Source organism: Poecilia reticulata, chromosome 20, assembly GCF_904066995.2.
Source record: "Poecilia reticulata chromosome 20, P_reticulata-male-v2, whole genome shotgun sequence".
Classification (NCBI taxonomy): domain Eukaryota; kingdom Metazoa; phylum Chordata; class Actinopteri; order Cyprinodontiformes; family Poeciliidae; genus Poecilia; species Poecilia reticulata.
Genome location: NC_088849.1, coordinates 16,112,781 through 16,127,827, shown reverse-complemented (window position 1 = coordinate 16,127,827; position 15,047 = coordinate 16,112,781). Strand labels below are relative to the sequence as shown.

Sequence of the window (15,047 nt, the reverse complement as noted above, 5' to 3'; positions counted from 1 at the left end):
TTAATGGAACTCCCTTGGGTGTTTCGGTCTTTATCAGAAAGCAAGTCAAAAAAAAAATTCTGTTTACTTTTTATCAAACATATATTTACAATTCACCAAAAAGCATTTCATCGTCAGCTGTTTTGTCACTCAAAAAATATGTCGATATGTAGTCCTCATCAAAGGATCCCATTCCCACGAGCGGGAGAGTGAGGGGCGTCGTCACCAGAGGCGACTCGATAACCAGCAATGCCGTGAACTCTTTTTCTTTGCTGAAACACATGACACATAGGCAACCGAATAACAAACATGTTTTTTATGTGTTTGTTTGATGCGAATGCTTTATGTTTCAGAACTGACTGCTACCTTGGAGTGAAGCTAATCTGCAGAAACTGGTTGCTGGGGGTTCTGACAATGTCCTGGGATTGGAAAAACCCAGAGTCTGGTGTAACTTCAAACACCTCAGGGTCTCCTTCATCTGACTCTAAACACAGCGAGACTCGATTAAGGCAACAAACATACAGTAATCATCAACTGGTGCTATTAGGTTGCTTCATATCTATCATTTCAAAGTTTGACACACTTCCAGAATCAAATTTCTGTGTGTCATGGTCAACTGTTCCACCTATAAATGGGGTGGAAAACTTTTCTCTTACAAATTTGGAAAGTATTTCATTAAAAATCCTACACTTTCTAGACATTTCAACGCCGTTTAGCAACCACTTGCTATTGGGATGTGTTGGTTTTCAAACTTTTGTGAGGGTGTTTACTTATTAGTGATTTCCAGGAGGTGCTTGATCCACGGCAGAAGAGGCTTATTTCCCTTGTCTGTTTTAGTCCAATGTTGCAAAACCCGAAATTAAGGCAATCGGTGCAGAGACTGAGTATGGGCAGTTCCAGATAGGCACACAGAGGCACTTTCTATACACAGGAAATGCATTTGGTAAGGTCACAAGCTACATAAGGTTTTGTAAAGAGTAATGTTTGGTTGTGAAGCTGTCTCCCACCTGCTGGTTGTTGCTGTGCTGGATAAGGAGGTTTTGCTGCAACCTCAGCTTCTTCCGACCAGTTTCGGTATGAACCACACTCACTGCAAGAGAGAGGTCTTCTTCTGTCTGGTTTAAGAGGTCCAGCAGTGACAGAGAACAGTGAAAGACCACTTTCACCTAGAATTCACAGAAGTAGCAACACTTATTGATGAAATAAACAAAGACACCCTCATAAAACAGTCTAGGGTTCTGTACAACCAACCTGCATGCTATTTTGAGGGTAAATCACCAATAATTTATCGAGACCATTGGTGCTGGTCCGAACTCCAGAGTGAGGCTTCTCAACTGAAAATGGCGGCTGTGTCTCAAGTTTGAAACACAGAGGCGTCTCTTTAATGTTTCTCAGTTGAAAGCACTGTGCAATGCTAAATTCACTGACGACTACCTGCACAACACAGCAAAAAAGGCCCAACATGAGCTCAGAAATACTTTATACCCCTGAGTACGTCATGTATGTGCTGATGATTTCCAACCTCGTTGTCTGACTCGACCCTCAGTAAATCACCAGCGGAGGCATTAAACTCCAGTATCTCTCTGTTATCCTCCAGCTGCACCAAAAGCCTACAAGCAAAAGGGGATCCAAGAAGAAGCCTGATCAGCCCACCCCTGAGCTTGTGTTTGGCCTAACATCAGCTTATTTTAAATTTAGGAAACATAAATTGAGCAGGATGCATGAGGGATCCGGGGTATAAATAGTGTGAAGGTAATTGCTTACGCCGCCGGCTTAATGGTTCCTAGCAGATCCAATTTGACAGGCTGTAAATCCAAAGCCAGATCCCTTCTGACTTTACCTGGGATGCAAACTGCCTTCTGTAACATGCACAGAAACACATCGAGGGAATAAACCCTTTGGATATTTGGTCTCTTTTATGACTCTGTGCTTGTTGTGAACCTGGATTATTACCTCTGAGTCCAGGTTCAGGAATCCATATGCCACACCCACACATCTGGACTCACGTTGGGACTCAGAAAGACTAAAAGGGGTGAAAGACACGTGGATGCATCCAGTGCTCTTTGCTGGTATCACCTTTTGTTGTACACACCAAAAGAAGCGCGTCGTTAATAATATGAAACTGGGAAGGTTTTTGAGGAGGAAAAAGGCAAAAACGTGGCTGAAATAATTTACAATTTGTTGCGGTATAATGGAGTACGGGGAATCTGACAGGCTGCCTATGTGAGATCGCACGTTGACGGAGATGAGGTTTTTCTTCGCAGGACAGAGACATCCTTCCTCTTCATCTACAAATTCTCTCTCTTTTCCGTTCTGAGGAATCAACAGAGAGAAACATTTAATGCCCATACAATCATGTCCAAAATGCAATCTGGGTTTTGCTGTGTGACATACTCACAGTACCACTCTGTAGGGACACGCTGGTCCCCGCCAATGTTGGTGTCTGATTCTTCTCCCACGCTGTTGGATCGTCTTCATTAAAAACCCTAAATGTCCCTTTCAGCAGCTCATTACCATCATCATCCTTCAGCGGGAAGTGGTCTCCATATGTCATCACGAGTTCAATCAGTTTGTGGTCATTCTCCTCAATGTTGTAAATCTCCCAGTCCACCCGGATATCTGTCTCAGACAAAAGACATTTGATCATTTAGAATGTTGGATGGTGGCGGTATCATCCTTTAGGGATGCTTTTCTTCTGCAGGGACAAGGAATCTGTTAAGACTTGATGGTTAAATGGATGAATCAAATTATAGGGAAATCTTGAAAGAAAACCTGGCTATTGGGGTGCAAGTTTTCCTTCCACCTTACCGACAAGGCTACACATATAGCCAGAGCTGCAATGGAATAATCTAGACCAAAGCATTCTCATGTGCTAGTCAATGTCCAGACCTAAATCTGACTGAACTTGAGCTGCTTTACAAAGAGCTGTTAAATGAAAATCCCAAAAGTCTGGAAGAGGTGGATCTACTGGTGTGTGTGTGTGACAGTGTCTGACTATAAATATATGACTTTTGCTTGTAAATAATTTTGAAACCCAATCTTTTACATTTCTTCTATTTCAGAACTAGGTTCTACTTTGTGTTGGTCTATCACGTAAAATCTCAATAAAACACACCTGTGCAAAGCAGAAATCATATTTCTTTAATAGACAGTCAAAGTTTAAACTTAGAACCATCGTACCAACAACAACTTACCAAACACGGTCGGATTATTGATGCGAAGAAGTTGAGAAACTGTGTCTCCTCCTGACAACTGAGTGCCGAAGCTATCATTTAAATTTGAACCAAAAGAGAAGACTCAATCAATGACAATACACAATCAGGCGTCGATTCATTTGAAAGATGTGTAACGGACTGTATGGTTGGACCCAGACACTGGTCATCTGGTCGGGGGCCTATCACTGGGAAGTAGAGGGGGCAGCCCTTCACGGTCATCTGTATAGTTACGTTCATCGGTTCAAGGTCTCCGACCTGCAGACAAGATTAGATCTAAATTGGGTGACGACAGAAAAAATTGCTTGCTTCTAATTCTTTAAAATACTAACGCACCTTGCATATGAGGTGATCCCTGTATTCTCCCCACATGTCGCAAAAGGCGGTCACATCCACTGTCTTGGTCTCAAACGGTCCCAGCTGCCCTGAGTCCGGCTGGACAACGAAGGCCGCCCCATTTCCATGAGCCAGAAGGCCGGTAACAAACTCTGACAAAAATCAAATAACCTCAATTGTGTCCCCAAGTTCTGCAAATTACACAAAAGTCATACTATACCTTCGTGTGCTTTGGCTTCTACTTTTTTCACTTGCTCGGCGAAAAGTGGATTCTTTAAATATGTAAGTCTGCAATTAAGATGCAGGCTTTGTAACATTTCTGTCATTGTGAGGTGAACTCAATCTATGATCTTTTATTCTGGTCAAAGAGCAGAGTGTTTTACCTCTTCTCTAACAAGCTGTTTGCCATTGCAACGTTGCAGGTAAAGAACTCTGGCCTTATAGTAAAAGCTGCAGGGATAGCGCTGTCATTGGTCATTAGGAACTGCTTGGTCACCTCCGTCTTTAAAATGACATCTTTTCCAAAGTCAATTATCAGTGCTGAAGGACTGTCACTATTCCCTCTGTGACTGGAAGTACAAACATTTTAGTACATGACACTGGGGAAAGGTGAAACTGGAATGAAAGTTTCCTAGATCCAAATTTGGTACCAGGCGCCAGGCAGCGAGTAGGACACAGAAAGTTCCTTGGATTGGGAGCCCACAATCTGAAGAACAAGCGGCGAGTTCATCCCTCGCACCTCACAGATAGCAGCCACTTCTGTGAGCTTCAGCTACAGAGAAACAAAAGAAACCAGGAGCCTCTCTAACCGCACAAGTTACAAAAGCATGTCACTGTCTGTTCTCAGCAGCACAGGTGGTACTTACATCTGTGTGGGAAGACATATTTACAGTGATGTTCATGGTTGCATTGGGTCCCAGTACACCAGAAGAGGGGTCAAAGGTGGCTGTGCACAGTGAGGCCTGTTTACCCTGGAGCTGTTCCTGTCGGGCGAAAGACAGCGACGTCCTAATGAACTTAGGATCCTAATCCCAGCATTTTTTTCCTTGACTAAATTCAACTGCTTTTTTCAGCCACACCCTTAGTAAGCAAAACAACAAAAACAAATTGCATAACCAATCTAAAACAGAAGAAATCTGGAAGAAATTGCCAAGATAATACAAGCTGTCTCTCCTTTTGGGACAAAATACCAGTTACTTTCAAGGAAATGCGTCTCACAATCTAAACAATCTCACGTACAACATCAAACTGCATATATTTCTGTAGACATTCTCAATAGGGAGGATGCACGTTATTGAGACTGATTTTATGGGCTTTAGTAGGTCTGTTGCATAATATTTTGAGAAGTAGCAGCAGAACGTACCTTCCAGGTAAAGTGTGACGGCAGCAGAGTCTGGTTGAAAAGTGTTACGATGCCTTTTGAGGGAACTCCCCGGTAAAGATCAGAGAAGACCAGCTTGCAGTTTAAGAAGCACACCTGAGGAGACTGCACAACTGCCTGGATCCAAACAGGACTGTTAGGAACATATGATGGGGAAAAAAAACAAAAAAACATCCCGATTAGAACCTGAAAACTGAGAACCATCTTTAATGTCTTGATAGTGGATGTGTATCAAGAACTGTTTTAGTAGAGCAGCTCTCAAAAGAGTTCACATCCATTCTAAAACTCCAGGTGCATGAGACTGAACAAACTGTGGCTACGTGAATATTTTAAAAGTTTTTCCACCTTTAATATGACGGACATTAGATGTATATGTATATCCTGTGGATTTCAACAGAAAACAAACAATATAAAAAGTGTGCACATCCATCTGAGAGCTGCTTACCTCATAGTCCCATTCTCCACAATAAGTTCCATTTCTGTTTCAAACTTCTGGCAGAAATCCAGGTTCAAATGCAGCGCCACACTGCAACTAGCAAAGGGAGGCAGCACACCTGTTCCTGGCTCCACTACAACCTGAGCGCGAATACAGAAGTTACTGACAATTAGATTTAAACACTAATCCTCTTCATTTATAACCCAATCTTTCATTTTACTGGCTTGCCTGCTGTTTTACTGCTCGTGTGTCTTTGTGATCCTGCTTATTGTTGATCTTCTCCTTAAACATCCAGCTGGCCTCTAGAGGAGTGGTATTGGTTAGGGAGACCATGGTTTGAGCCTCATCCCCGAGCCTCACAAGCCCAAAGTCCACACAGGGAACGCTGAGCTTCACTGCGGGACCCTATTTAACATTAAATCACTTTAAAGCAAGGACATATTAAAACGGAAGCAAGCATTTCTAGATGTCGCTAAGTCTTACCTTAAAGGTAACCTCAATAGGCAACTTGACGGGTTCGTGACGATGCTGTATGTTGCAAACCAAGTAGGTTTCAAGCTTATCTGGTTTCCCTCCAGTAACGACAACATCAAAGTCAAAGCACTCGTTCTCTTCTTAAATAAGACAAATAAAAAAAACTCAACGCAACAAGACAATACATAAAAATAGTCAAATGCAAACTATGTGCCCTGAACTGGAATGAACCAGCTTTAAGATGCAGTTCACCTATTCTCCCAGCAGATGGCTCCACTTCTATAACATGGGAGTTGCTGTTCAACGTCTCCCATTGAAACAAGATGAAAGTTTTACTGTGATTCCACATCTGAAACACAGGCAGCATGAAATAAACAACATTATTCATTTGACTGGATTAATCGTTCTGCAAAGGAAATGAGACAAACTCTGCTTCAATTAACCTTAAACTGCTTGCGAGTAGCGATAGAGATAAATATTTCTCCAGGGATTATGACACCATATGGCTCCAGTAGGAATTGGTATGGCTCTGTTGACCCTTTGACCTCTATCTCCATGATGATCACATTGTTCAACTTGGAGCCAGAATGCACAGGGTTAAGGACGCTGGATTTTCCACAAAATAAAAAAATTAAAAATTAAACACAAAATTAACAACAAAGACCAAAAAAAAAGAGACATTTCTCATTTTTAGCTCCCGTATTTTTGTATTTTGTGATTTTATTAGTTGAATTTCATATTTTGTAAGTATTGAAGTACCTGCTGTCATTAGGCTCTGGTGGCATCAGGGGGATGTCCCTCAGGACCAAGTGAAAGACACTGTGATAATCCTTCAGCTTGAACAAAATGAAAACATTATTGAAACATTAACCCTTAACACGTTTGTTGCATTTTACAATTAATTTAGTTTCATACCTCTTTTGGACAGTAGGTTAAGAGAAACTCATGTTCCTGACAGGGAGCCAGGAGGCCCATGGGGGGGCTCATGTGGTAAACGTCGCTTGTGTCTGGGTGAAACTGGATATGGGAGAGCTCATGGGTCTCCCCGGGAAGAAGAGGACGCAGGTTAGGTTTCATGATTTGCCAGTGGAAGGGCAACTCCAAGTGGCTTCAAACAAAAAATGAAAAGAGAGAAGGAGAAATAAACTTTTTTGCATTTAATGACACAAGAAAGAAGAATTATTAGCTCAAGCAAATATTTATTGAAGTTTTTGAGAGCTTGACACTAGGGACTCGCACAATTTATCCTCCAGCTAAAAAACAAAACATAAAGTGGCTGGTGAAAGAGGGAAGGAAGACAACACAGATGCTAAGTTTGATCACCATGGATATTCAGCCAGAAAGCACTAAAAACATATGTATCTGTAGTCTGGGTGTTTTAACCACCTTTAGTCCTGGTGTCAACAAATCCTCCTAGTGGTCTAGAACAATCTTTGTAAAAAATATGAAAAGATAGCTTTTAAAATTGTTAATTTATTTATATTACAACGACAAACATCAATGGATTTTAATAGTGTGGCTTGCATTAGTATTCAGCCCCTTTTACTCTGGTAAAAATATACCATGTCATGGACGGTTAGGTAACTAAATAACAACCAAAACTTATGAAGGAGCAACAAAGATCCACAACTCAGATCTACAGCTTAAGTGGGAGAATCTGTCACCAAAATGATACTCCACAAATCTCGCCTGTTTGAGGGAGTGGGGAAAAAATCTAAATGTTAAGGAAAGCCAATAACGTCCCATTTGAAGCCATGTAAGGGAACCAACAAACAAACGTGGATGAAAGAAAAAAGTGGCAGAAAAAAGTGAAAATGCTGGTCTTACTGACCACTCGCAGCTTTTTCAACGAGAGCCACACTCACTCAATTATACTAACAGACATGAACACATTCATACATCTAAAGGTAGTCAATTAGGTGCCTTGTCCACATCAAGATAAGGCTAGAGGAAGATGGTAGTCCAGAACCTTCAGATTGCAACTATACTCATCCTACTGAGTCACAGTCACTGGCAACTAGAGGGTTTTTCAGAATATGAATTCTTTTGTAAGATGCAATGTTGTTTTATACACTAAGAGGTGCTCAACGGTGACAACACACAATAAAGTCAGCCTTACACATTGCTCCTGATGACAAGTCTCTTCTGTTGCTCAACGTGAGGGTGGCATTTACTGAAACGGACAAAGTGCTCTGCAGTGAGATCGTGCATCTCTCCAGGAGTGAGGGGCTCATTTTCTCCAGATATAGACACAAGCTCAACGCCAACCAGTTGACTCTCACCTGTAAAAGCCAAACACATTAATCCATCTCAGGGAATAGAATGAAACAAACAGTGGAGGAAATTTCTTGGTGGTCTTGCTTCCAACACTGACCTTCAATGGAAACATTTTTCACCTGGCAGTTGTCGCAGATTATGGTAAATGGCTGACAGCAATGCTCCACAGTGGTTGGAAAAAAAACAACCTGTGGAAAAAAATATGTAAAACAAGTGACGTCTATACGTATACCTTTAAATTCTGATAAACATTGTCCATGTAAATCTCATAAATGAGGAAGTTTACCGAAAACATTACTGACCTTTCTGAGAAAAAAAAACAACAACTGTACATTAAATTTGCTGAGACTGTTTTTTTTCTCTCTCTCATGCAAAGCAGACAAATTAATTCAATGGAACATGCTGTTCTTGTGAGAATTTGCAAATTCAGAGAGACTGCTTACCTCCAAATTAATAGATTCTCCTGGCTGCAGTGAAAACACGCAGGGGCCTACTGCAAAGGGTGACTTCTCAGAAAAGTATGTTGTTGACAAGGACTTGAAAAAGAAAAAAGGTGTCTTTAATTATTTTAATGCACTTAGCTCTCAAGGCCCATTTATTGCCAAATCTAAAGATCTGCAAAACACCTTAACATGACTTTTTTTTTTAAATTACAGCAGCAGAATCTCACGCTGAAACCTACCATTAATTTGAGCACATTTATTAATAAATCCCACACTAAGAAATTGTTGTTTTGTAATCATAGTTCTTTATGCCCCCTTCAATTCCAATAAAAAAAGTAACTGAGCCATTTCAGGAGTCTTCTAATTGAAAGTGTCTATGAATGCTAAATCTGTAAACTATGCCTTCCCTGTATTGCTGAGGTAAAAATACATATAATATAGGTGTCCATATCTCGTAACCACTGTTCAAAATGGGAAAGATAAGAGGCTATGTAATTTGAATAAAGCAGTCCTATATTTACAGTCAGAAAATGACAACAAAGCAAAACATTTTGCCTGAACACACAATTAAAAGGTTTGAAATGAACAAAAGCTGTGGAAAAAAAAACTTTTTTTAAAAGATTGTGATTTTCCTGAGCTTTTTGTATTACTTAATTCTTACATGAGCACTTTAGATTTTAGACTAGACAAACACTGACGCATTTTACAGGAAGGGCTTATATAAAGACCTGCCTGACAAGGAGACTGAGGTCTCCTATAACAGAGGGGGCGCACCTGAGGAGCACGTTTATCCCTAGGAGGAACTTACAGTGCTTGAAAAAGCATTAATAATCTTACTTAATGACAGCCTGGACAATGTATGAATAGCACCATAATTGCACTTCAGCACTCATTTTGGAACAGGTTCTATCTTTAATACACAAAGGAGAACTATTTTCCCACCAAGTGTTGTAAATCCAGAATTAACACACCTCCAAACAAAGCCGACCATAAACCCAAAAAGATTCAAGCACTGTTTCTCCAACCTATTTTAGTGCATGTGTATATTTTTTTTAAAAGTCTAAACAAAAACCCAAACCTCACGTTTAGAGAACATTTTGTTTCAACTTGCAATTAGGCAACTGCAATTAAAAAAACATTTAGCTTGAAGTCTTCACCATAAAAGTTGAGGGTGCAGCGAATAGTTTCAGTTATGCAACCATTACCCTGAGATTTGGGGCCGGCCACTTGTCCTTGGGGATGATGTAAAAAGTCCCAGCGCTGAGTCCAACATTTTGACACGTGAACTCCAGGAATTTTACCCCTCCGACCAGACAATACCCGCAGTCCAAAACTCTGGGCACTGTAAAAACAGTTTGGAGGAGGTTTTTCAAAGGATCGTCATGCAAAGTAAGTAAGGCTGTTTGCAGTGTGGCTTACAGGTGAGTACAGGAGGAGGTCTCCGTGCCTCAATGGGCACCACAAATAGGTGCTCAGATTCGGTCTGGACCACCATGAAATCCTTGAAGTCTCCCAAGGAATCTGGAGCAAATCGTAGTGTGTACTCACAGCTCATCCCTGGGGCAACAATGCCTCCATCACTGGGGAATCTTCCTGCAAACACAAACTCTTTGCATGAATAGCAGTTCAGTTTGGAGAATCTGATGCTCAAGATAATTTGTTTTATAGTCAGGGTGACTCACAGCCGCTACTCCCAAGTGGGGAGCTAACAAATAGGAACAACATTCCAAAGATTTTTGACTTAATGTTTCCCATCTGCTAGATAAGTTATTTTGATTTACCTCAACATCACGTGAGCTGAAAGGCTAAAACAGACTCACCCAGCCCTATGGAGAAGTACGGAGTGGTAGGAGGGATGATTCTGACGTGGCGGCTTGCGTAAGTCACGTTTTTCAGCTCCAGCGTAGACTGATGCAGCGCGGGGAGAAGTTATAGGGCAGCATATTTTCAGTCCATGTCAAGATCAAATTGTTCTGAGTCGGTCACTGAAACAAACCTCATAAACACCTCCGATGCTGTATTCTGTGAAAAACATCACTTGGGGAGTTGCCTGGAAGACTTGGGAGAGTTCATCTAGAGAGCTTTGAGAAGGAGGACGAAACGGACAAACAGAATTTAAAACTCAATCTCAAACATGGATTCGAGTGCAAAGTTGATTGTTAGCAGATTGTCAGATTTTCCTAATGTTAGTCAATGAGCATGGATAAGTGCGCACAGACGTGTATGGATGGAAAATAAAAACCCTGTTAACAAGACGCTTATGCTTCAGTCATTTTTGTCCCGACTGTATTTGTCTTCCTCAGCTGTGTAAAGACACAGTACAATTCATGACTCTAACGTTGCAGCTACTGAACAGTGTGGAAACAGACAAGAAATGGATGATGATGTGAGAGTCTGTCTGGTTTTCACTGCCTCTGTGGTTCAGGTTCAACAGCCACGTTGTGAAGCATTTGGTCTCAGCTTACACACACCTGCTTTGGTACAGCTGTGCAACTATTTGCACTGAGGTAAAATGACACTCACATTTCAAGTCAATATTGATCATTACATTGTTCATAATATTGCACTGTGTTGTACACCAACTATTAACCATTAACCTGGTAAATCTACATCTCTCTTTTACTCTCAGGTTATTTGGTACTTTTGATTGTCAGGGGCTTTCTTCTCTTGGTCCCTCTTCACTTTGACATTGGATGAGCCGAGCGGCTTTCTACACTGCTGTGCATTTGGAGGACAGACTCGTCGATCAAGCAGGAAGTTTTGTCTTTTCTTAAACTTCTGAAGCTTCTCCCAACCCTCTGAGATGTTTTTTGAGCTTGGTTGGCCACACCAGTTTGGCTTGGGTATGGTCTGTTTAGGAACAAGTGGAACATATTCAATCATTTTGTCACGTACAACAAAAACAACAGTGTATTTTACCCTAACCTTTGCCCTACCCTAGTCCTATTCTTTTTTACTTAATTACTATTAATTACCATTTTAGGGATTTTCTTGGTTTGTTGGAGTTCTGAGCTTGATTCACAAGTAAGACTGTCATCCAACTCATTCATTTCCAACAAAGTCTTCTGTGGTCCGTGATCCTGAGACTCCCGGTTTGTGCGTATTGCAAATGAGATAGTGGGTTTTGCGAAATTCGATTTTACTGTCAACAAAATGTCCAGACAAAGATTGTCACTTTCACACCGTCAATCATTACTTAAATGTCACTTAGGAGCATCCCATACCCGGGGCCGGTGCTCGTATTCGTGGTTTCTCTGTTGGTAAGTAGTCCCCAGGGGAGATCAGGTTGTTTCTTTTGAGAATGTCATCATCGACACACCAGCAAAAGGTGGATTTGACTGAAAATAAACATGAGGAACAAGATCAGTTTTGAAATACCTGTCTCTTGTACTTTTCACAATTTTCTTATTACAACCTTAAAAATCATTGGAATTTTTTTTTTTATGTGACTGGCCTACACAGTGCAGAACATAATTATGCAATATTTCATAAAACCACCTTTCATTGCATCTACCACTACAAGTCTTTTGGTCTCAGCTCTGGACATCTACAAACAAAAATTCAAATCTCCAGTGGTGACACCATGCCACATATTCTAAATTTGATTTAGACTTGGACTTTGACTGGGCCATCCTACCGCACGAATATGCTCTGACCTACAAAGCAGTAATGCTTTGTAGATTTGACTGTGTGCTTAGGGTATCTGTCCTGCCCTGCTTCCTGAACAGATTCCCTATCGCTTTTCAACAAAAGCATCCCAATAGCACAATGGTGCTAGCATCGCGTTTGACAGCAGTAGTTGTAGTTTCGCTGGACTTGTTCAGACAACTATAAATCAGAGAGCAACTCACCTGGAAACACTGCATAATCACAACCATCTACAACGTCTGCCTTCATCCCCTCACAGATCCGGCTTTCTTTGGCAGCAGCTCGGGCTCTACCCTTACATATGTGATCCTCTACCATATCAGTCATTTTAATGCACTGCTCATATTCACAACGAGCCTATCAGTATAAAAAGAGAGAGAGAAGTTTCATTTCACTCTGTCATACTAATTAACTTAAAAACTTTTGTTCCACTAGTTACCTGCTGCAGCTCCTTAACATATTTATCATGATAACTGTTTGTTCCCATATTTGTTTTGATGAGGTTGGACAACAGAATCCCTTCCTCGATTATGTCCTTATTGTAAACCTCCTTGAAAACGCTCATTAACACATGAGAGATGTCCTGGAATAAAAGAAGAGGGATACGATTCATATGGAACTCACTTTTCTTTCCCCAATTTAAAACATTCACAGCTTACTTGTGACGTTCCCGACGCAGGTCTGTGACTGTCCACCAAGGGTTCATCGAATGTGTCTTCTGTCATTTTCTTTAAAGTGCGCCTCAGCGGCGGAAGAGACGAATGAAAACAGCGGCAAAAGATCGCAAAGTTAAAAATTTACACCGTCACGTTAGAATCGCAACACTCGTTCATGACCACGTAAAGTGTACAATGACTAACTTTAGAAGCTCAATACTTTCAGTAAATCCCGCTGCGGTGTTTGGCCATGTGTGCGTACATGTGGTTGCTAAGCAACTACAGGTGGCGAACCGGATCTGAAAGCTGCCCGCGTGTGACCTTTTGTAGCAAACAATTACGTAATCAAGAAATGCTCAATTATTCTACTCATAAATTTCCAAAACAATACAAACAAACAAATAAATAAATAAATAAATAAATAAATAAATAAATAAATAAATAAATAAATAAATAAAGTTTTCATCAATATGACACCGTTAATAAATAAGTTATTGGAAAACTCCATCCATCCATTTTTTAACACCCTTGTCCCTCGTGGGGTCGGGAGCGGTGCTGGTGCCTAGGTCTCCAGTCTGTCGGAGGTATTGGAAAACCTCTTCACTTAAACAAAACATTACGTTTGACGTAAAACACAACAAAGTGAACATTAATATGTTCTGAATATGTTCTGACTGAAACATGTCACAAATGTGAGATTCATTTTAGGCTGTGCCATAGACGTAGGAAGCGGGGGGGATGGGGGGGGACATGCCCCCCCTCCCCCCACCCCCAATATTGGAGACAGCCACATTCGTCCCCCCGAACAATTTCACCGCAGTTGCGAATAATTTTAAAATCTTCCACTCGCATGCTTTTATTTTGAAGGCGCACAACAGCGCATTCAGCAGAGCGCTTGCTCCCTCCTCCTCCTCCTCCCCCCTCTGAACCGCTCAGAGTAAAGGCAGCAGCAGACAGAGTCAGGTTTGAATGAGGTAAACGATCTGTCAGGAATTTTGCCATGAATATCGCTCGTTTATAACATCTTGTTGTCAGTTTACTTTCATATGTAGAACTAAATCTTTTTGGTTCAGTCGTTTTAATTCTGGAATAGTCACATGTCCAAAATTTTACTGCTAACTTTGTTTAAAAGTTAGCTAGTCTAGTCACAATGATTTAGAATGAGACCGAAACAGCAGCAAAATGAGCCTTTTTATTATTTAAAGTGAGCAACACCTGATCATACTCGACCCACTTAACATGTATTTATATTATATTATATTATATTATATTATATTATATTATATTATATTATATTATATTATATTATATTATATTATATTATATTATATTATTTAGATATTTAGGAGGACAGCAGTGCTAGAATGATGTTGAAGAAAAGTGAAGAAGCTCTGGTGAGATCTTCATTTAGTTTATTGAAATATGCATTAACTGTTTTTAACTTTTAAATAAACTAAACTATTTTATTATGAGAGGAGCAGGTCAGGGAAGACATAGGAGAGCCAGGTGGAGTTTCAGAGTGTGAAGATATAAAAATTATATTAATTTCAATAAAACCAGAAAGGAGAACGGGTGAAGACTGATGTCAGGTTGATTTCTTTCAACTTTTCAATATTTTGTTCATTATTTCCACACTATAAGGGTAATGGTTAGGAGACAATAAGAAAAGTGCTTGAGGAGAAGTTTAAAAATAAATTAGTGAAAATTTTTGCTACACAGTAAATAGAGTTGAGATGTATAATAATGTATACATCTGAAAATGAAGTTGTTTAAATTCTCGTTCTGTATGATAAAAACATACTTTTTATCATACAGATAAAATATTTAGTTCACATTCTGATCCTGTAAATTACTGTAGTGTCTGTTGTAAATACATGAATCCATGCAGGAACATCAGGCTGCAGAGTCAGAGGGAGGCAGAGACAGAAACACATATCTGTAGATATTTTAGTTTAATGTTTGCGACTGAAAATGACAGGGGAAAAAAAACATTTAGGCTTTTTGCTTCAGTGTTTTTTATGGCTCATGTTTGGTAAGTTACTGAATGCAGGGCTGGAAAGTGAGACTGTTGTGTTGGTGGCACAATTGTTTGACATTTCTGCTCAAGGTATTTACTGATCTGTCAGGTTTCTGATATGCGTCCCCCCCAATGACAGACTCGTTCCTACGCCTTTGGGCTGTGCATAAAATGGGTATGGAAATTAG

The 15,047-nt window shown here is 40.4% G+C and overlaps 1 protein-coding gene across 2 annotated transcripts; it reads right to left on the bottom strand.

Moving 5' to 3' along the window:
- Window positions 1-45: 45 nt before the first annotated feature.
- On the bottom strand, window positions 46-13,231 carry dlec1 (DLEC1 cilia and flagella associated protein). Of its 2 annotated transcripts, XM_008396202.3 has the most exons (38): window positions 12,846-13,231; window positions 12,626-12,769; window positions 12,390-12,543; window positions 11,763-11,876; window positions 11,514-11,680; window positions 11,180-11,388; window positions 10,535-10,619; window positions 10,359-10,446; window positions 9,958-10,131; window positions 9,744-9,880; window positions 8,539-8,631; window positions 8,193-8,283; window positions 7,938-8,100; window positions 6,734-6,926; window positions 6,578-6,654; window positions 6,262-6,424; window positions 6,071-6,167; window positions 5,828-5,958; window positions 5,573-5,749; window positions 5,354-5,484; window positions 4,891-5,041; window positions 4,394-4,510; window positions 4,178-4,299; window positions 3,911-4,096; window positions 3,748-3,815; window positions 3,528-3,679; window positions 3,334-3,449; window positions 3,174-3,244; window positions 2,378-2,598; window positions 2,155-2,292; window positions 1,933-2,055; window positions 1,744-1,838; window positions 1,502-1,589; window positions 1,231-1,413; window positions 987-1,145; window positions 750-900; window positions 346-463; window positions 46-251 (listed from the first exon to the last, which is right to left on the bottom strand). In XM_008396202.3, the coding sequence occupies exons 1-38, from the start codon at window positions 12,909-12,911 to the stop codon at window positions 86-88; spliced, it is 5,079 nt and encodes a 1,692-aa protein (XP_008394424.1). In that variant the 5' UTR covers window positions 12,912-13,231; the 3' UTR covers window positions 46-85. The 2 variants fall into 2 exon arrangements, with proteins under 2 accessions (XP_008394424.1, XP_081457790.1); XM_081601664.1 differs by lacking the exons at window positions 11,180-11,388; window positions 11,514-11,680; window positions 12,390-12,543; window positions 12,626-12,769; window positions 12,846-13,231 and having other exon boundaries at window positions 11,763-11,847.
- Between the last annotated feature and the right edge of the window lie 1,816 nt (window positions 13,232-15,047).

Coding starts and splice junctions, on each gene's coding strand:
- dlec1 (XM_008396202.3), bottom strand. CDS start 12,911: ATGACAGAAGACACATTCGATGAACCCTTGGTGGACAGTCACAGACCT. Junction 6,655..6,733: donor TAACCTACTGTCCAAAAGAG/GTATGAAACTAA, acceptor ATTTTGTTCAAG/CTGAAGGATTATCACAGTGT. Junction 3,816..3,910: donor AACAGCTTGTTAGAGAAGAG/GTAAAACACTCT, acceptor TCTTAATTGCAG/ACTTACATATTTAAAGAATC.